General features: G+C 37.7%; 1 protein-coding gene across 2 annotated transcripts in view; it reads left to right on the top strand.

Moving 5' to 3' along the window:
* LOC135773436 (uncharacterized) overlaps positions 1–23593 on the top strand; it is a 61295-nt gene that overhangs the window by 6244 nt on the left and 31458 nt on the right. For both annotated transcript variants that reach the window (XM_065283007.2, XM_065283006.2), the window contains exon 2: positions 2213–2530. In XM_065283007.2, the coding sequence (XP_065139079.1) occupies positions 2213–2530 (318 nt within the window). The remainder of the gene's footprint in view (positions 1–2212; positions 2531–23593) is intronic.

Here is a 23593-nt window from a genome sequence, read left to right as displayed (position 1 = left end):
ACAGCTGGAGGATGAGATATTTAAACTTTAAACAGTACAGTCTTTCATTTATTGTGGGATGTAGGAAAAAGTTAGATGATGGAAAGAATGATTCCTGGTTAAGCAACTAAATGGACTGGTACGGTAGGGTTAATGTAGATTTTCTCCGACCGGTTGGGATCTTATTCTACAGTTTTCAATCCGGTATTCATCCTCATAGACATAAACAGTAAACATGTTATGCAGTCTTTTGTTTTGAACAACAGCATCTCTTTGTCTCTGATTACGGATAGCCAAAGTTGTGCGGGGTTTTAATGTCTCGGTAATGAGCTCTGTGATGCAGCTCCACAAGAGAGCCTGCTGAAATACAGGTATGTTGGGAATGACCCTGGCAGAGGATCGAGGGAGAGGAAGAAAAAGACATGGAGAGTGATGGCCGGTGGTCTATCTGCCGACTGTTTGATGTGTCCATGTTTTGGGAGCAGGAATGGGACAACACGGCCTGATGGAACAATAGCAGGACAGTGTAGCCATTCAGCAGCCCTGTTGAGACGCGGGGTCACGGGTAAAAAACAGGCACCAACGAGTCTTACTGTCTGACCCGGGCAGGAATGTCTCATTCACAGGAGAATCTGTGTGTGCTTTTGTTTGTGTGTGTGTTGCATGAAGGTTTCACCTCACATTGCCATCTTACAGTAATTGTGAATTAATTATGTAAGTGGCTTTAATTAAAAAGTATTTAACATAAGGGAGGTATGCACCTGTCAAAAGTCTGGACACCTGATGATTCACACATTAGAATATTAGTAAAGTTTTCAAATCTATTAAATAATACAACGGTAAATGAAAGAGAGACCAAAACGGTACATTTTCTCAAACAATGTCTCTCTCGAGTAGTGTAGACATTCAGTTTGTCTGTGTCCATTCACTTGGCCGAGTTGCTACAACAGTTTTATTAGTTTGACAAAATTAAACAATAGGGCTTTTTCTAGGAAACAGTTTGTCGGCTAAAGAACCTGAAATGCACCTCTGCAGAGCTTTACTGTGTGTGTGTGTGTGTGTGTGTGTGTGTGTGTGTGTGTGTGTGTCCTTCACATGAGAAAGTTAGATATCAATAGAGAAATGGCAACAATGAAGACTGGGAAGAACATAACGCTGAGAAAAAAAACTGTTCCCAGGTGAAAAGGTAGAGAAGAAAAGAAAGACAGAGTCGGAGAGGGAATGATAAGAGCTGTGTTGTAAATGTCCTTTTCCCTGAGGAGAGAGAAAGAGAGAGAAAGTGCAAAAAGGGAGGGGTATTTAATGCTATAGAGAAAGAATGGAAGAACAGAAAGGGGGTGGAAGAATAGGAAGCTCATACATGGAAAGAAAGAATAGAAGGAAGGAAGGACAAGAAGAAGTAAATAACCTGCCGTTAGAAGGTTGAGATAATAAAGTTAAGTGTATGTGTGTAGATAAAGAGGGCGATTGCAGTTGGGAGGAGAACTGAAGTCGTCTGTTAAGACAGAGAGATTTTACTTTGAATCAATGTTATCGTCTTTACTTTTGTGTCTTAATCTGCCTTGAGATGCAAAGGCTACTAGAGTCATTGCTGTTTGAGTTGCAGATGGGTTCCCATGTGGTTTGTAGTTGTGATGTTTGAAGGTTGTCGGATGTAAAGAAAACATCATGTTGTATGGATGCCATTAAATTAGCATACAAAAACAGATGTAAAGCAACAGACCTGTGGGTACGGACACACATATATCACACATATATTGTATATTTTGTATGTGGTTTGTGTGTATCCGACTAAATTGCTTTTTCTGCTTGTGTTTTAATGCGGTTGGGTTTGTACTGTTATGTCTTAGGGATAGGTTACCCCAAATGTATTAATGTTTTTTTTACTCAACCTCATGTCCAAACACATAAGACTGACTTTCTTTGAATGGTACAGAAAATAAGTTTCGCAAGGTGATGAAAGACATTTCCTTACCTGTAGATTTAGATAATACTCTATTTTCTAAAATAAAAGTCATACTTTATTTACAAACCTTCTAGCCTGCATACAGAGAAGGAGGGTCAACCAAAGTCCAGAAATGATAAAACTCTTTACAAAAAACTGGTAACTGCAGGGAATATGAATGAGACTATTTAAATTCATAACACCTTTGAAGGGCCTGCTTTGCATCTTAATGCCTTCATCGACTTGTTTTCATATTTATTTTACATGTGCTTTTTTCAAATCTTATAGGTGACGTGTGCAGTGGGCACTTTTGAGGTGCAGATCCGGCAATGGCTGAACCCTCATGGCTTTCTACAGAGTGGTCAGTGCTGTGACCCCCAGGCCAGCGGGGGGCAGCGCTGTTCATCAGGTGATCAGTGTGACACCTTTTTCAAAGCTTGTCTGAAGGAGTACCAGGCTCGGGTTTCACCTACTGGGACTTGTAACTACGGTACCAGCAGCACAGCTGTACTGGGTGGCAACTCCCAAACCTTACATCACCATGGTAATGAGGGAACCGACAGCAGAAATGGGCGAATTCTCATCCCGTTTAAATACGCATGGCCAGTGAGTACAACTATGTTTATTCAAGTTTTTGTGTACTATATTTTTGTAAATATATTTCATGTACTGCAGTCATCTTTGCCATGCTCTGGAATTCAATTTGCAGGCCTAAATATCTGGTATTGCACAGACAATTGAGCATTTTTGCACATATCAGACTCTCGTTTTCATGTCACCATTAAGTTGTCACCATTGTCACCATGTCTCAGTTGCCAAGTTGCTTAGAAAATCACTTCTGTTGATCTTATCAAATTGATTATTAAAAAGAAACACAAAGCACTGCACATTGCACCCCTAAGTATTTTCTTAGGAATATAAGCTGATGTGCTATTTTTATTGACCTGCTGATAAGGAAGTATTTACTTCACCTTGACCTGACTTCAGCGGCATTATGGCAAGCATACACTGTTAGTAATGTAGTCCAACTGTTGGCCAGACCTCAAGCATGCTGTGCCAGGGATCTTTACTGAACCTTTATTGAACTTCACTGCTGTACTGTGGTCAGTGTTCGACTCTGTCTTTCTCTCCAGAGTCTTTGAATCGATTACACAGAGTCTTTAACTCATTGATATTCCTAAAACAAATAAAATAGCCTGGCGGCAGTGATATTCAATACAGCATCTCTCTCGCTTTTTGGCCGAAGTATGTTTCTAAGAGTGACACAAGGTATACATCCTGCTTTTGGAAACATTGGACCTGTAGCCTGTATATGTTTTAATGATGCCTCATTTGCATCATTCTTAATGTTTTGTATGTTTTATTTTTGTATAGTGTTGTCTCTATGGATCTTTGTGTCTTGAATAAAGTTGATATATATGGTCCATTTTAATGCATACGCAATTTTCCTAATTCGAAGAGTGCACGCTTAAAGGGATAGTTCACCAAAAAATAAAAATACAGTCATTATTACTCACCCTCATGTCGTCCTAGACCTGTAGCAATTTATTTTTTTAATGAACCCAAAAGAAGAAATTTTGATAAAGGATGATAAGCACACAGCTGGTGGAAACCATTGACTTCTAAAGTAAAAACAAATCCAATGAAATTCAATGGGAACCGTCAACCGTGTGCTTACCATATTATACAAAATATCTTCATTATTATTTATCACAATATTACCATATATTTGTTTTTCCTACTATGGAAGTCATTGGTTTCCACCACCTGTGTGCTTGTCTTCATTTATAAAAAAAAATGTTTGTGTTCGTCAGAAAAAGAAATTCATACAGGTCTGAAACAACATTAGAGTGAGTAAATAATGACAGAATTTTTATCTTTGGCTTTGATATTTATATTCATTGAGTTATTACTTTAAGGCTGAAGTATAGTCCCATTTTTAGGCATATGCGAGGATCCCCATACAGTGCGTGTGACACAATTTTTGTTATCAGAAGAGTGCGCACAGACTGTAAGCGCACCACCGGATTTTTCGAACCAGTGTACATTATACGGATAGGTAAAATTCTCCTACAGGAGAATGTAGTATGTAGTAGGGGTGTTATTACACGTGTGTCATGGTTTTAGGTTCACAGTTTCGGGACGTTTTGGTGTGTGTATGCTGACAAAAAGTCTACTGTCAAATTCAAAGAAAATAAAAGTATTTATTTGGTTACAAATACTTTGATCACAACAGGCTTCTTTATAAAAATAAAACCTAAGCAGTTTTTAACCTCTGCCAACATTTTCAGCAAGCGACTTGTCTTATTAGATGCATTGTCTTGAGCATATTTTTACAGCGAATTTTACAGTTTTGTCCACATTTTCTTTAGCATCGCTGCAGCAGTAGACTTAAATGAAGCTGCCGGTGCCTTTATTAGCAGCTTTTCTCCTTGTCTTGCCACGCTAAATGGTCCGCAACACACACGCACGCACGCACGCACACACACACACACACACACACACACACACACACACACACTCCTCTGAGGTGGAACTGTGAGGTTGGCAACAAATTTGCATACTACTAGTTGATTGGACAGTTACTCTCACATAAACACAGGCAGAGCATATTCAGAACCATACATTAGCAGTTTTATGCATTGTTTTTTCACCAAACTATAGTAGAAATGTGTGGTCGAAATCAAACATGGTGCACCGTGTCTTCCGTTGTTACATCGTGTACTAAGACTGACAGAAAATTAAAAGTTGTGATTTTCTAGGCAGATATGGCTAGGAACTATACTCTCATTCTGGCGTAATAATCAAGGACTTTTCTGCCATTACATGGCTGCAGGAGGTGCAATGATATTACGAAGCAGCCGAAAGTAGTCCCCTTGGTAACTTTCAATAGCAGGGGACTATTTTCGGGTACTGCGTAATATCATTGCACCATGTTATCATCGAGTATGAGTAGTACACGATGTAACTACAGAAGAGAGAAGTTTTAAATAGGAAAAATATAGAAACTCTTTTGTTATGCGTGCGATGCTAAATGGTCTAATCAGATTCAATGGATTATGCTAAGCTATGCTAAAAGTGGTAGCGCCAGACCCGGAGATCGGCTGAATGAATTCCAAAACGGTAAAAATCAAATGTTTAACTCTAGGGGAGCTGAAAAAATTAGCATATTTAAAAAAAGCTGAAAAGACAAACTATACTCTGGGCTTTAGTTTTTTAGTTTGCTGTGTGGTCATTGTTCTCACTAGAATTTGTCTCCTATCCACTTAAAGTGTCTTTTTCTTATTCCCACTTTATCATTTTTTGTCTGCATTAATGTGAAACATTGTTTACTGTCTCTTATCCTCCAGACATATTTACATCACTTTATAGTCTGAACTAGCGGAACATACAGACCCACTACTACAAATCTAGACCATTAATCATTGACTTTAAAGCGTATCTTTAATTACACAGTGATTTAATTCTGCTATGGTTTTTCATGTTATACCACAACTCACAGAAACATAAAGATAGATATATTCCCATATTGCATCTCTTTTGTTTGTCCTGTGGTTGCCATCATAAATGCCTTGTCACTAAGTCACAGTTTTTTATTCCTGTGATCAGAATCTTAATTTACAGAAGAGGTTGTGGATATCAACCTCTTTAGTGAGTCACAGAAATCCCAAATGAATGAATGATGAGTCTCATGAACCCAGTCCCCCATCTAAAAGACTTTACAGTATTCCCCCGAGGTATCACGGTGCAGCATTACAACCAACTTCAGGCCACAGAATCCAAAATAGAGGAAATAACTTCGTTGCTGTGGGAAGATGGATGGGACCTTGAAAGTTGAGTTTGAAGGCCCTGTTTGTTTTTTTGGTTGGGGAAAAGAGGAGTTCTCTGGTTCTGTTTCAAATCTACCTTGCTGTCTATATTCTATGTAAGCTGGGTTTTCACACAGACTGGGTCACAAATGTTAATGTGTCGCTTAAAACAAGGGGTAAATGTGTGATTTTTTTTTAATTAATGCTTTTAAATTATAAGTATACATTTTGTAACCTACCTAATAATCTATTAAACATTTTCTTGCCTTATACACTATGCTTGTTTGTTCCATTGCATTTTGGAATTGCATTCTGTGTGAAGGATAAATGCAATGATGGTGAAAGAGATGTTCTTACATTTGGAAATTGGAAATGCTTCATAGATAGGCAGCTCGTGGGGTTTAAGAATAGAGCTGTGATTGTTTTTCTCTGTATGCAGGGCTGGATTGGTAATCGGGCATACCGGGCATTTTCCCGGTGGGCCGACGCATTTTGGCGGCAGATACAGTGTTGATTTATTTATTTATTTTTGCCAATGACTGTCACTGGCCCATCATACAGGGACAAGAGCCCATTGGTTTGTTTTCTTTATTAATAGTGTAAATTCAATCATAATGCTCCACACATAACATGATGAAGTATCTGCTCCGCTTAAAATATTGCTTTTACCCTTGCCCTCCCCTCTCTCTCAGAATGGGTAAACCGAGCACAAAGGTGGTCCCGCAACCCTATCTTAAGGCTATATAGTCATAAAATTTTGTATTATTTATACATAATCATGGACACGATTTTTCTAGTTTTTCATGTCAAGGAGCATAAATTTGTCTTTTTTGTGCCTTATTTTCTATAAAAGTTTTTCGTGTCCCCAAGCATGACTTTCATTTTCGTGTCATTTTATATTCTCATTTTTTTACCATTATATTCAGTTTTTTTTCCAGTTTTTCATGTCAAGGAGCTTAAATTTGTCTTTTTTGTGCCTTGTTTTCTATAAAAGTTTTTCGTGTCCCCAAGCATGACTTTCATTTTCGTGTCATTTTATATTCTCATTTTTTTACAATTATATTCAGTTTTTTTTCCAGTTTTCAAGGAGCTTAAATTTGTCTTTTTTGTGCCTTGTTTTCTATAAAAGTTTTTCGTGTCCCCAAGCATGACTTTCATTTTCGTGTCATTTTATATTCTCATTTTTTTTACCATTATATTCAGTTTTTTTTCCCAGTTTTTCATGTCAAGGAACATAAATTTGTATTTTTTGTGCCTTATTTTCTATAAAAAAAAATTTGTGTCCCCAAGCATGACTTTCATTTTCATGTCATTTTATATTCTCTTTTTTTACCATTTATATTCAGTTTTTTTTCAGTTTTTCATGTCAAGGAGCATAAATTTGTCTTTTTTGTGCCTTATTTTCTATAAAAGTTTTTTGTGTCCCCAAGCATGACTTTCATTTTCGTGTCATTTTATATTCTCATTTTTTTAAATCATTTTTTTTTTACCAAACTGGGGTTAGGATGACTATCTGTTACATCTGTTACATCCTAACCCCAACTCTAACCCCAATCCCAAACAACAATAGTTTCAAAAAGTTTTTTTTAACCTATACATAAAATGACATCCTAACCCAAATCTCAGACCGCAAACGACTCCAGGCAGGATCCGCACAAGATCTGGCCCGGAGTTGCAAAGTCCAGAACAGATCCGCTAGGAATCTGGTCCGCAGTCATCTGCTGTACACTGTAAAACATATGCAACATTTTTGTCAAATCAACACATATTGTATGTTAATTTAACTTAAAAAATTAGGTTAAAAAAACTTGAATTTATAAGTTATGGCTTAAAAATAGGGGAAAATAACGGAAAACTCAATACATAAAATTATACAAAAAAGAAAGTTGTTCTCTGGGTAACGGAAAAAGGCAATTGTGTCCATTTACACAAATAAATAAATTAACTATTTTGTGAATTTAGAGGGTATCCACGTGACGTCATGTGACTGTGGTTATGCCCACTGAGTGGCAAAAGACAGAGCGGCAGAATTTGTGTACAGTGTGAAATCAGCGAAAACACGAGGCAAACACGTCTAAATGGGAAAAAACTGTTGTGCGATAGACTGTATTAACAGATTTAACAAGAATTCGGAGCTTTGGTTATACAGACTGCCAAAAAACACAGAAGTAAATTGATTGTTGATGCCAACGTCCACTGACCACAGGTGGGTTGACAAGTTGCTAGGGTCACTATCAACTTCAACTAAATTTAATTGTTGCTGATAATTGTCACTTATACTGACATTTTTGCGGCCACCGCTAGAACAGCCGGCCATTTTGCTAAATGTTTTGCCACTCAACAAGACGAGCTCCGGGGTGGTCACGTGGAGAAGTGACGACAATGCATATCCTCTATACTACGAAATGCCTTGGGATAAGGTTGGTCCATACAGTACCACGAAATGCCTTGAGATTGGGTTGGACTGTACAGTACCGCGAAATGCCTTGAGATAGATTTGGACTATACAGAACCACGAAATGCCTTGAGATAGATTTGGACTATACAATAACACGAAATGCTTTAAGATTGGGTTATGTGCTGAAAAACTCTGGTAGGCTAAGAACTTTAAGAACTGCACCGTCCCCAAATGCAGCTTTTAGATATGATTTCTTCTCTTTATCTCTGTGTGAATAAGGCAGTGCATGCTCTTAAGGACACATCGGATGTGTCACTAATGTGAGTGTGAGAAAATTTTACAGGAAAAAGGCCGTCAGGATTAGTTTCAGGTCTGGGCTGCAGGGCAAGAGAGAGGGAGTGAATGGATTACTGTGGGCATCAAGGGGGTGAAAGAACAGTATTATCTGTCCATCTTTGTGCGGTGGTTAAAGTGGAGGGAGGGAAGGGGGGTATCGAAATCTCACAGCCTCAGGTGAGGAGACAAACAGGTGAGGAGAGTTATTATAGGGAAAGTTGAGCCGTCTGTTCTCTGTCTCTTTCTCTTCTGATCTTCTCTGCCTCTCTCTGTTCACACTGATAGTGTTAGTTGAAGTGGGGGACCCATACAATGCGTTTCACTGGTAAACTGTGTTGTCATACTGTAACGTATTGTGGCTTTCCTATTGTTTAGTGTTTCCTGATTAATGGGGCTGGGATTGAAGCTTTTGGCCATTGTGTGGTTACAGAGAAAATGAGATCATCTCTCTTCTTTTATTCTGTTATGAAGAGAGATGACAGAGTGGAGGGCGTCTATGCTCAGGATGAATGGACATGGAGAGGAAGTTGATGTGTGTGACCTCCAGGTTGTGTTGTTTGGGAATCTTTGGTTGTTGATGTCTTCTGCTTCTCATCGCCTCTCTCCCGCCTCACAAATGCAGGAGCAGGCGGAAGATCAAATTATTCTCGATTTGGGTTAAATTGGGGTCCTTGCGGAGTCCACTATTGAGGGTTGTGAAAAATCATCATTCTGATGCAAAACATTTTTGCATTAGGTGAAACAGGCATGTTTCACTTCATGCAAAAATGACATCACAAAAATAAAAATCACAATTTTAAAGGGGTCATAGCGTGAAAATCTGAATTTTTCCATGTTAAAGTGCTTCTTTCAACCTAGAAAACGTGAAACTTAGTTTTGGTAGTTCAGATTTTGCTTGTTTTGTGAGGTAGGTAGCAAGGCCAATTACAATAATACTGCCCCTTAATCTGCACTATCCAACCATGGCACTGCCATTTAGTGCAGAGGTAAAGAGAGAGAGAAAAAAAATTGACAGCACAATTGAGTTTCAGTTGCAACAAACCACCATTGTGATCAGTGTTTGCATTTCATAAGCTCATTTGCATTTTAAATGACACAGTCAAAAACGGCACATTTTTGCTCGGAAATAAAAAATGGTAATTATAACATGCTATAATAAATTATCTGTGGGGTGTTTTAAGCTTAAACTTCACATAAGCAATGTAGGAACACCAAAGACTTATATTACATTTAAAAAAAAATTCATAATATGACCCCTTTAAATATCCAGTCATGTAGGAGGGTGCAGCAATTTTCAAATAGGAAGTACATTTCACTTTCAAGTGTGAAGTTCAAAAATTGTCCCACATTAGGCCTATTCACCCTATATGTGTGAACTCACCCTATATCAGTTAACTATAAAGTCATCCTACATAATGTAATGAACATTCTGTGAAAATATATCTATTGACTGAGTAACGTAATGTCAAGGATTGAAGTCAATGTGTAATCAATAACCAAAATCAAATGTTGACGCTTCTAATCTAATTGTGACGTTAGCCTGGATTTCACAGACAGGGTCACATATAGATATACAATATATATATTGTTTAAAATGAAGACTAAATGCATTTAGATGATCTTCTGGTTGTCACTTTAAAGGTTACTCTACATTTCTGTCCGATTCAGCCATAAAACAGAGTTTTATTCATTCGCAGCGAGGTTGTTTTTTAATTCTGCCTGGTTTTGAGCTTGGTTAGTGTGTGTTTCATTATCCGCTAAAATTTTAAGTGAGTCCTGAAGGTTATCTGATGTGATGAAGATCAGATACTTACCTCCTGCGATATTCCAAACTATCTATCACTGTCTCCGCAATGCCTTGGGTACTGCTTTCATAAGCAGTGGCTTTGCAGCTTCTGGTCTCTTTAAAGGAACATGCCCACATTTTGGGAATTTAGCTTATTCACCGTATCCCCCAGAGTTAGATAAGTCCATACATACCTTTCTCATCTCCGTGCATGCTGTAACTCTGTCTGACGCAGCCCCCGCTAGCTTAGCTTAGCACAAAGACTTGAACTGAATGGCTCCAGCTAGCATACTGCTCCCAATAGGTGCCAAAATAACGCGAGCATTTTCCTATTTATGTGTTGTGATTTGTATAGTACAAATAACAAGGTCATATGAGACACAGCCATCTTTTAACAGAAAATATTCTGGGAACTATATTCTCAGAAGGCGAAGCACTGCTACATGGGCGGAGTGATTTGCACAACTCTGACCGAACTCTCTGCTCCTCACCAGGGGGCTTCTCGGGTGCTGCAAGCATACAAATCACAACACATGAATAGGAAAATGTTTGCGTTATTTTGTCACTTATTGGGAGCAGTATGCTAGCTGGAGCCATTCACTTCCAGTCTTTATGCTAAGCTAAGCTAGCGGGGGCTGCGTCAGACAGAGTTACAGCACGCACGAAGATGAGAAAGGTATGTATGGACTTATCTAACTCTGGGGGATACTGTGAATAAGCTAAATTCCCAAAATGTGGGTGTGTTTCTTTAAGGTGTGATTAACAGTGAATCTACATCGTTACGTTTGACATACACCTTTATCCAAATTGACTAAAAGTGCATTACAAAGTATACATTTTTATAGTACGTGTGCTCCCTGGGTTTGAACCCATGAACTTTTACGCTGCTAATGCAATGATCTTCCACTGTGATATACAGGACTGAACCGATGCCTTATTTATTCAAACTAGTTTACAACATGGTTATTGTGAGGATATTTTGGTTGGATGCTTTGTTCAAGTGAAAAGTATTTGCATATTATTTTTGTAACATCACAAATCATCCACACCTGAGATTATATCTGAATGTAGATTTGGTTAGAGGCTCATACACTGCCTCTAAAGCCACATACTTCCCTACTATATAGTAGGTGAAAAGCAGTAGGCAAGGACGAGAATTCATACTATCCAAAAAACAACCAGGCGAATAGTACCTGGACGACCTACTACTTCCGGCAAGAATTTGAAGTGTGCATTTAATGGACACTTTACTATTCTGTAACCCACGGAAGAGGAGTCACCCAGCGAAGAAGAAAAAGAATAGGCATCATATTCAGAACTGTCGGAAAATGGTAACGCTGCTCTATTCAAATGCAAATACATAGGAAACAGCTCTTCCTTGTGGTTAAATTGCGCTTGTTTAAAAGCATCCAAGTTAACTGCTCACCTGCAGTTACATCCGAATTTCATTCACACCACCCACATTCATACTGTATAGAACATACTGTTTTAATGAGTAGGTGCTTCATCTTATTCAGTACATATGCAGTTCGAACCTGGGGAAAGTCTTAAGCAGGTGGGATAGTTACAGTATTATAGTATAGTAATTTGCCATTTAGCTGACGCTTAACTTTCTGAATGCTAATTATAGTTCAGCATATTTCATTAGTTCCCCACAGTCATTATTCACTCTAAAGTCAAGAGAAAAGAAATAATATATTGGATTATATAATTTTAGGACCATTGTGTCATTATTACTATATTACAATATGACATTTACATCCCAATAATGAGAATTTGGGGAAATTTAGTTAATTGTCGTGGAAATCATGTTTTGACAACCATTAGCTTAATTTCCCTTATGCAAAATGTTCTCCCCTAATCATTTTGAAAGAAAAAATATGACCTGGACATGTTCTTGACAGGTGGATTGACTCTGGCAAGGTTTGAACCTTCCAATCTTTCAGTTAGCGGCCCAAATCTTTATTTACTAAGCTGCAGCGCACCATTTATATTTTTCCTTCATTCCACTTTCATTAAGCCTGTAATCCTGCACTTTAAAGAGGGCTGTGTAATATACTTGATAGGGATAGACCCATTTAAATGGCATGTAAACCCAGTAGGCCCAAGCAGACATGAATACCGGCTGAGTCCCATCCATCAATTAAACACGTAAAGGGCAATTTACCCGTGACTCCACCTCAATTCAGATGAGGAGATTGAATCTGGATGAATAAAACCTAACCCATATGTTTAAAAGTCAATCTTGAAAATTGTTTCTAAACACATTATACATGTTAGAAATATATACTGAAACACATTACAAAAACTGTAAACTATGTCCTACTGAATTGCACAGTTTTTAACCATTTCTAAATTTAGGAGTTTTAGGCAGGCTCAAGTGTGTCATCGAGCCACCACGCATGGCCGCGCCCCTAACACAATTGTGATCATTCATTTAGGTGAGAGAGGACAGCTTTCCTGCAAGAGGGCGTGGTTCAATGCCGACAGTGGACATGCCCCCACCATTTGAAAGCAGAGAATGCTGCAAAAATTTTTACCTCCAAATTTGCTTTGGTGGTTAAATACCAAAAACGATTAATCGTTGATTCAAAATCGATTCTCAAAGAGCAGAATCGATTTGTTTTTTTTTTTCATATTTTTCTGCAAACATTGAACGTAAGATTAACGTTAATCTAATTACTAGTTGTCTTCACTAGATGTCACCCTCTTTTTTGCCTTGCGCAATGTTACCATTCATTCAGTGGCGGTTTCAGGTGCTTCATCGACGTTGATGCCACATTCACATAAAAAGTCAGGGGTATGGAAGCATTTTAGATTTCGCAAGCAAGAAGACGACGATAGTGTTGTGGCTTTTAATTTCTTTTTATTAATTACCCACTTGTAAACTGGTGTTCACTGTTCTTTTTTATTAATATAGTATTTGAATTAAATCTATATTCATTGAGTTGAATCGAGAATCGAGTACCCGAGAACCGGAATCGAAAACTGAATCGAAATCGAATCAATTTGATAGCTTGTGAATCAAAATTGAATTGATCTGGAACATCTGAATCGCCCTATTAAATACACGTTTTTGTGGTGTAACAAACATTTCATATTGGACTTTACCAGGACTTTAAGTTGCGTTCCTTTAGAAGAAAATGTAAATATATTTACGTTTAAAAATATTAAGTTAAATAAGTTATAAAGTATCCAGAAAGGGAAGAACCAAGGTAAAACCAAAACCAGGGAACGGGACCGGAACACACAGTGTTTTCATTGATTTTAATGTTTTAAACAGAGTGACTAACGTTTCCACGCCTATATGCGAGTCAAAGTTATAAAGTATGTCCTGAATGGGGCACATTTCTGTTGATTTGCTTCGATACTGCTTTGAAACTATGTTTATGTTGATATCATTACTGCTTACATTGATGTCAGCATTCTCCATGTAGGTCATGGGTTTACAAACATGCTGTTATTAGCAGGAAAACACACCCGTGAACCAGCAAAACAAAAATACACAATTATACATGGGAACGAAAATATGGGCTCCTTTTGTAAACTTTCATCAAAACAGTGCCTGTATTTCTGAATCATATTTAAAGGGATGGTTTATCCAATAATCCAGTCTTATTTTACTATGCCATTCCAAAACGCTGTGCTGTTACTTCTTTCCTGGAACACAAAAGTTGCATTCTTTAAGAACTGTTCAGGCGCTAACAAGCTCCAAAATGAACAAAGATAAATAAACAAATAATAAATTAAATATCAGCCAGCTTCTCATACAAAAGCTACTGATGACTTTAGTGTTTCTTCATCTTTTTTTTTTTTGAAAATTTAAGAAATGATTCTGGTTTCTGGTGAGCTCTAAGTAACAACAACCATTCATGGAACAGCCTTCTTTAAAAATGTTTTTGTATGAGATGTTTCAGTATATTGCATCTGTGTGTAGCTATATGTGTGAGAGAGAGAGAGAGAGAGAGAGAGAGAGAGAGAGAGAGAGAGAGAGAGAGAGAGAGAGAGAGAGAGAGAGAGAGAGAGAGAGAGAGAGAGAGAGAGAGAGAGAGTATGAGAGAATGTGTCTCAAGGGTAAGCTGTAAACCGATCCACTTCTATTATGACATGTTGTATTTTGGAAAGTTTCACCACTCAGTTACCTGGACATTCCTGCTGCCTGGGAACCAAAGAAACTCATTTACCACAGGGACTAAGAGAGAGAGAAGTCTGTCTTTCTCTCTCTCCCACTCTTTCTTCCTCTCTGTTAACTCCTACAAGCACACACACCACATACCTGTGCAGTCACGCAGTTAGACTAATGAATATCCACTCAATTGTTTCACCATTTTCATTCTAATGAATGACTCCAGGTGGGCCATAGGATTGTCAGAGTTGGTGGGTTGACGGGGGGTGGGGGTTTGCATTGCATATTATTTATGATTTTAAAATACTAATCGACTGAAATGTCTTTTTCATTGCCCAGTATCGATATTGAGAAAGCAGTGTGGTGGATTAGCCGAAATGAGCTTGATTTAGCACAATGTAAATGTTAAAATTGTCAAATTCTCGTTGCTCACCTAACAATGTTTGTATTTCATGCACCATATAACCCAGCTTTAATTTTCGTTATTTGAATCCTTAGGTAAACAGTGTCTTGTTTAAATGAACCCACGTATCTGAGGAAGAGACAGTTGCAGGATTTGTGATTGTTTGGGAGGTAAATGTTTACAGGTTGGTTTAAATTTGTTTATATCACCTCTGTGTCCCTAGAGGTAGCTGGGCTGTGGATCTAACATCTTACCTTGATGTTTGAATGACTGTGCTGCAAACAAAGTTGTTGTGGTGTATAACATATGATGGTGAATGATGATTGGTCAAGCGTCTCTCAGACGCTGTCATCAAAGCGGCTTTTCTCAAGAAACGAAACACTAATTGACTATGGGGCGGTTTCAGAGACAGGGCTTTGTCCCAGACTAAAATGCATGTTTGAGCTGCCTTACTTTAAAAAAACACCTTTATATATTTTAACATACATCCGTGCACACCAGTATTGGTTTTTGTAAGGTTTGTTTGTAAAAACTACTAATATAAAGTCCTAAAGCCACCTTTCCACTGCACACGACATAACCACACGATTGTCGGACTTCGCCCCCTAGTGGCACTCATAATGAAGTTTCAGTTTAATCGTAACATGGGAAAAAGCTCATTACAGTGCAAGAGCCTTCATTTGCCATAGTGGAATAAATAAACGAACCCAAAACAATGAAACAATAAACAGCTATACAAAGACTACAGCTATACAATATTTTTTATGCATCCGCAGATGGTCGGCACCTCACGCAGCCCCTTTGCGACTCTCTCTATAGGAAATGAATGACTTACGATTTATTGGGTGTCGTTTGTTGTGTACAGTGGAAAGGCGGCTTAAGGCCTTTTCCTGGATTAATCTAAACCCTGTTCGGAAAACCGTTTCTAAATGTTGAGCAAACATAAAGATTTATCAGCCGATAATTAAAAAATTCAACCACTACTAAGAAATATAGATTTTTTATTTCTAGTTTCCTAACGTACCAACCTAAAATGGCAAACTGAGCAAACTGAAATTGGTTACCATTTGCCCATTCCTGGGATGTGTTGTGATTGGATAGGACAGGTCCACACTCACTCTGACTGATCGACATGTCAAGTGACAGAGGACGGTCGCAAGTTAATTACATTAAGATTCATTTGTGAATGTGCTTTAGATAAGATTCAGCCCTGGGACAGAATAGTCTAGAGATGCTGGTACATTATTATGCTCTCATTTGTGTGCAAATTGGATTGAAGTGGGAATTTGTATAATAAGGACTGTAAAAGAGGGGCGCTGGTCTTGTTCACCTTTAGTCAAATAAGAACACAATATAATTTTGTATGTTTTGCAAGTTACCCTGGACAAATACACTACAATATTAAGAGTGACAACTACATTTAAATGCATCTAGTATTAAGAAAAAAAAAATCTGAATTTCAGGGTTGTGAGGAAGCATGCAATGGTTTTATCGAATATGTTTTTACTCAAGTAAATATCCATAATGTACAGGAAGATGTTGAGGTGTGATGCAGAGCATTTGTTTGCCCAATTTATATGTGTGTGTGTTTGTGTTGATTTGTGTAGTCAGTACTGGAGGGTCCTGTGATGAATTAATACTGTAAAAAATTATGCTCTCATTCATTGGATTATAAGCACCAAATGTGGTTGGTTTGATAGGGAACACACATATTGGGAACAAAATATTTCTGTAGTTTTTTTATTATAAATATCTGTTTTTGAACACACCGCAGTGCCGCAACCCAACCACATGACACAGCAGGCAAGCAGAGGGAGAGCGCTAACTAATAAGCATTAACAGGCATGACTGAACATGGACAGGGTGTGAGCAAGTCACGCTGTAAGGGACATGCAGGAAATATAAAAAATTCAAAGATAACATATCTCACCCAATATTATTTGCATTTTTGATATGTGGATCTTGGTTTGTTAATATCTGTTTATTCATGATTTTGTTGATTGTTCATTGATTTGTATTTTTGATTTTGGATGAAATGCGTTCATTCTCTCTTCTGATTTGAATTGGTTTTGCATTCATTAAACAGAAAATTGTGTTAAAATATGTTTCAGTTCTATATTCCAGTTTTTTTTGCATGGATTTCTATTGTCTGCTAGCAATAGAATCGGCTATCCCAGGGCTGACTTAAATGCTAAAGGTAATATTAATAATGTTACTGTAATTTTCAAAAGTTTGTTATGATTAGTGGTGCCTTAACTTTTACGGAAGCTGAATGAAACAAGAAATAATTTATTTAACTCTTTCCCCGCCATTGAAAAGTTTTTTTAGTTGCCAAAGACAAGTTTTTTATGTCAATCCATATTTCTGCTATATTTTTAGTGTTTAATAATAACATGATTAAAGAAAATGGCAAATAATAACTTTTTATTTTATAAAACATCTTATTAATTAAAAACAACATAGCAGCAGTGTTCATTTACAGTTAACAAACAGTAAACTTGTTTAAAATCAAATTAAATGCAAATGGTGATAACTGATGTACACAGTCATAAACATCATCTATCACCTCTGTCCTCCTTTCATCCACTCTTGACAAAGAAAACTATTTTTCCTGCCTTCATTGCTCAATATTATAAACAAAAGTTTAAGATCCTAACTATTTGCTTAATCTAATAGTAGTGTTATTTAAAAAATAAATTATATTTAACTCTTTCACCGCCAGCGTTAAAAAAAAAGTTGCCAGCCAGCGCCAGCGTTTTTCATGATTTTCACCAAAGTTTAATGCCTTCCAGAAAATGTTCTTCTTTAAATATATAAACATACAATATAAGAAATGAAAGAACAGACCCTCTGCTTTCAAACAAAAAAACCGTTTCATCATACCTTCAGTGGTTCTTTTGTAATCAGCTTTCGAATATGGGTAGGTTTCTGCAAAAACACCACATTTTGAGCAAAAAGCAGAGATGATTCCATTTTTGTGACGGACTTTTCAAAGAGATCCCATTCAGAGCAATCTTTAAAACAGACACGGACATGCAGCCGCTTGCCATAGGGCAATACTTCCAGGTTTAAAAAGTTGCGGTATTGCGGAAAGACGGAAAATCTCGTCATTGGCAGGGAAGCGTTTTCTCTCGTCATTGGCAGGGAAGCGTTTTCTCTTGATTGACGAGATATCTCGTCAATGGCGGCGAAAGAGTTAATAAAGTTAAATAAAAAAGGCACAAGCTCGTTGGGTTGTAATTCAACCTATGCGTGAGGTGGTTTAACCCAAAAACCTTTTTTTTTTGTGTAAGAAGCCCATATATTTTATGGTGTTTTCACACACCAGATTACATTGTATCATTTTTCAGTTAGTGCGGTTCGTGTTCACATAGGTTGTTTTTACCATACTCGAAACGCCGCACCATACACCATGTGACAACGGTCAGCGCTGTTATTGGTCTCTGACAGCTATGACCCCTGACCACCCCCATGATTTTTCCATGACAACCAGCCTGACACGAAGAGCAAAGCTAGCAAAATATGGAGATAAACAATGCACATCTTTGCGAAGGTTCTTTGCTTTAACGCAAAATTGATCTATTAAAGCCCTTCTCACAGAGCCGTTTGTTAAAAATACCGCAAACTATTTTTGTGTGTGGAGGACAGCTGTGCATTTATGACATCATCAGCTCATACCTCCAGGAGACAGCGAATCTATGCAACAAACCAAGATTGTCCTGTTTGTTGTTTACCCACTATATAAAATCCCGATTCATGTTACGTTGGAAGTCTAGTGGCACAAACATCTCGAGAACTTCCTTTATTTAATTCGACCAGGGTTCGGTGACAGCCGCTCCTGGACCACCTGTTTCGAGCGGTCTCAGAGCGGCCATTAAGTGTGCACCAGAGTGCGGCTGTTGTGTTCACACCGACCCAAACGAACCGACCTAAACAGTGCCAGTGTGAAAACACCCTTAGTCTGAATTTTGTTAAATTAGCTACTGTAAAGTTAAGTTTTTTTTAATATATAAATTCGGTTAAGTCATCAAACTTTTGTATGACTTGCCAGTGACTTGCCCAAGCTACGACTTGACTTGAATTGCTTGCCATAGATCAGGGACTCATAAAAATTGACTTGGACTTGCTTGAGACTTACTTGTGACTTGCACATGTCTGACGTACTCCCATCTCTGGTGTACCTTGTTAACTACACTGTCCTCCCTTGTCTTATCTACTCTGAACCCACAGCTCCATGTCTTTTTATCAGGCTGTCTTCTGTCTAATATGGGATGGTTAAATATTGAGCATCTGGGACTCAGAGACAGGTTTGAGTTCAGTGGAGATTTCAATTTACTCTGATTGGCAGCTTATTTTAATTGGCCACTCTCCTTATAAACAAGCCTTGTCATTTCTGCCAATTGCATTCGGCTTTTCACAATCTTTTCTTTGTTTTTGTTTTACCCCAGAGTGTTTTCCATTTCTCTCTCTGCTTCTGGTGAAAAATAGGGGTTAGTGTCTGAGCTAGATAACTGGTGGTTTAAGGGCCATTATTTTCACACTGGATAAGGCAGGTTGTTGTGAAACAGACCTTCTTTAGACAAATAAGAGCACCAAGGTCTGAACGCAATCAGTCTCGCAGGACGAAAACACCGTGAGGAATGAATACATTACATGCTGTGCTGCTGATGTTTTAAAGTAAACAACATAATTTCTAAAAACAGCTTCTTTCCTATTAATTTAAAAGAATGACTCGAGGACTCATTACTATACACACACATGCTAAACGTGCTTGTAAGGTTTTGTTTTTAGCATGCCAGACGAGGTAATTTCCTGTGGAAGACAAAAGAGGATGCCCACCCCCGCCGTGGGGCCTGTTGCGGAGCAGCGCGAGGGGGCCTGTGGATTTTAGTGTTCAGGAATCACATACCTTTGTCAGGACAATTAACCCAGGAAGAATTTGACTTTGAGAGACAAGGGAAATTACAGAGGGTTGGAAAAAGAGAGAAAGTGAGAGAGAAAGGGGTTGAGTAGACTGGTGTAATTATGCCTGAAATGAGAGAGAGAGAGAGAGAGAGAGAGAGAGAGAGAGAGAGAGAGAGAGAGCATAGAATCTTAAATATCACTAGAGATGCACAGATACTACATTTCTTTGCCAATGCGATAACCGATTTTTAGAAGTGATGTCTGCCAATACAGATTAGCGATACCTACAGTTATGTGGTTCTTCTTTTTTTTAATTAATGATATTTAATAACAAAATTTTGTAAGAAATGCAAATAAAAACAAGTCAATTCAATTTCAATTTTCAATTTTCAATTGAATTGTTGTGTCACTAACAAAATTATTACAGCAATCCAAGTTTGTTGACCATTAATCATTAAGATCTGAATGCTCAGGCAAACTATTGAAACACATCTTGTGCTGTCCCTTTTATTTATTCAAACACAAAATCAAGGCGAAATGACACATAATGTGTTAAAATAAAAATGAACACATCCTTTCTTACAGTGCAGCAGCTGATGGGTGTCTAGTCTCTATTTCAACAACTTGTTTTAAAGTATTTGGCCTTAGACATAAAACAACCTGTTTCTCAAATTAACATTCTTAACTCACATTAAAAAAATTCTGAATATTAAAATAATATTTCTTAAGTTTTATGAATTAATGGTGATGTTTTTTTAACATTTCCTTTCTACACACTGTTAATTCATACCAAAATGCTTTTTTTCATAGTTGTGTTTGAAAAATTAAAACGTCTCGGGTTACGTATGTAACTGTTGTTCCTTGAGAAGGGAACGAGACACTGCGTCTCCCTTGTCATACTTCCTGCGTCCCTGTAATGCCTTCTTTGGCAATATTTCAGATAGCGATATACTTCCTGGCTCCCGCATCACCCTGGCTTTTTTGTTAAGCCTCACCGTTGGTTGAATTTGATATACACATTCAGACGCACTTACCCCTGGAGGCGTCCCCAAAGTGTCACTGCAGTGACGCAGCGCGAGTTCCCTTGAAAGGAAATTGGAGCAATGTATCTTAAAAGGTAACACGGTGTAACCTTGCTCTCACTTGAAATGTGTTCCCACATTTAGTCCTTGAATTTGAGGGTATTGGAGATGGAAAGTCCTTAAAAGGTCCTTGAATTTGAAGTTAACTAAGGTGTGGGAACCCTGCCTAAACTAGTGACTAAACTAGTCTAAAATTAAAACTAGTCTGAAAAATTGTTGCTACTGGTTATTTGCCATTGCCAAAAAATCAGTGCATCTCTAAAAATGTGATGCTCGTTTTACTTGGTAACAACCCATAGTTACTGTATGTATGTAACTGTACCTGTTCTTTTTTATGTGTTTGAAAATTCAAGTAAATGCCCAGTGTGCCTCACTGCGGCCAAAATTCAAACCGCCTGAAGGCTTCTCAGAAACCATCCATTCTTCACAAAGAGACAAACAGCAGGACAAGAAGGAGACAGGAGATGGTGGATAGCAGAGAATGTTAAACAGTTTTGAAACAAGTATAAACAGCTTTAAAATGTCAAACATTAACCAATAAAAATACCCAGGACATGATTAGAAGATGGCCAGCAATGTTTTATTTGAGTATAGGAGATTATATGGTGTTCCTCCCTCTTTATATTTGAGGTCATTGAGGTAAAGGGAGAAGATCATTAATGTACCTGTTCTAATTTAGTCTCTGCCTCTTTTTAAACCCTCTATGGCACTTCGTACCTTGTTACTGTGCCGGTATCATCTTCTGCTGCCATTAGGATTAGATGGAATGGTGCGGCTTCCATGGCAACACCTGCTCTCTATAGATGTGTGGAAGAGAGAATAGATAAGTGTACTTATTATAGGGTTGGGTATATGTGTGTGAATGTGCATAATTACTGTATTGATGTTTTAGGAGACTGTTGTACTGCATTGGTCGATGTGTAGAATGTGTGCAGTAAAAGCACATTTGTCCTTATTAAAGCAAGGATATGCTGTGATTTTGTTTTTCAGAGGATAGGACAGTAGGAAGGGGCATGCGTAGAATGTGATGTTTTTAATAAGCCATGCCAGAAACATTTTTCAAGTTAAGGTATTACTATGGGGGTGGGGGGTTAAGGTGTTTTGAAGGGGTTGCTATAGGCGGTTGTGCCAGACAGATGAATAGACTGACCCATAGGAAGGACTTAAAGTTTTAAAGTCACAATGAAATTAAAATTAAATTATTATTTTTTTTGAATATTTCGCTAATTCTGACTTAATAATAATACGTTTGTATAATGCACTGATAAGATTTATTTTTTATTTATTTTATACCAATTTTAACAAACCGCTTTGTCGATTCCGATATTTGTTAACCAATATTAGCTTATTGCTCACGCATGAACTTTTGTCATTAAAAATATGCATTTTGGTATATTAGCCAGTTTGCACCAAAACCAGTCAAACGACATGCAGGTTAGATGAATTAGAAATACTAAACTGCCCTTACAAAGTACTGTGGACATAAACAATGCTTATCTCCACAAAGAAGCCGGAATAGCATTAATTAAGAAAGAAAAAAGCTATCAGTTTTTTACATTTGACTTTTCAAGCCATAGCTGATATGCCAGTGTATTTAAACTCATGAAAAATGTATGTATTGATAAAAAATATCAGATGCCAAAAAAAGGGTTTGATGGAGAGCTTGGTCTGAGTAGAGTTGTGAGTATGGGATAGAAAAGAGACAGTGTGTCATTCCTCTCAGAGGGTTGGGAGTTTTTCCTGTTACATTGAGCTCTGTTTGTACAGGCCGTTTCACGCGGGATATCCTCCTATATCCCTGTCTGTGAGAGATGTGAGCTTTCATAACTTCTTCTCAACATTTTGCCTATATGACTCTTGTATGTGCTCTATTTGTGTTAATAGCATTGAAAGTGATGTAATATCGTGTTTTGACAGTCACTGAACATGAGTGAGAGAGGAAGCAACTGCAAAAGAGAAAGACAGTGTGTGTTAAAGCAACGAGTATGAGAATGAATTGGTAGTTGGTGAATGTTTATGGATGGATGGACAGATATTTAGAGAGAAGAGGGAGAACAAAAGATAAAAGGCCCTTTAGCTAAATCTGTCATCAGAGATTAGGAGGAATAAAGTCTTTGAAACATGAGTTGTGCCCCAGATGTCCACTTCTATGTGAATAGAAGTGAACATAAACATTTGTTTTCATAATGGGAGTCTTTACTTAAACTTAACAGAGTAGTGCACTACATTACTACTTTATCCTCTCTATCACCATCTCAGTTTAAAACCTAACACTGCATTTAAAGACACCATTATGGTGATCAGTGTTTGTTTTAGTGAACTTGACCTTTGACTCTTAGCTCGTTAGTTTTTTCAAACTGCTATAACTTTGTGTGTTTAAAACATGTTGGTTATGGCATAGAAAATACAATAGTGCCATTATATGGTGGTGGTTAGTATATAAAGTCTTCACATTATCATCATCTTGAAAACTGATGTATTAATGTAGTGTTTGCACACTTATCAGAATTATCCTTTACTATTAAAGCGTAACTAAACCCCTGGTTAGAGCCTGACTCCACCCACTGGCAATATTTGAAAAATGCAAGAAAAGTGGGCAGATCCCAAGGAGATAGAGGGGACGAACTAAGTGTGTGGTGAGATCGTAACAAGGGCGTGGTAAGCTTGAAACTGCTTACGTCATGAGTCATTTTTTGGACCCACCATCCAATAGGAAAATTCAACTGTAGTAGCCACCGTTCAACCTGAAGAGGGCAGCACTCAGACGTTTTTACACCATATATTGTAGTATTGAAACACTTTACATGCAAATGTCAAAAAAAGT

This window comes from Paramisgurnus dabryanus, chromosome 9, assembly GCF_030506205.2.
Source record: "Paramisgurnus dabryanus chromosome 9, PD_genome_1.1, whole genome shotgun sequence".
In the NCBI taxonomy this organism is placed as follows: Eukaryota; Metazoa; Chordata; class Actinopteri; order Cypriniformes; family Cobitidae; genus Paramisgurnus; species Paramisgurnus dabryanus.
This window is presented reverse-complemented; position numbering and strand designations above follow the sequence as displayed.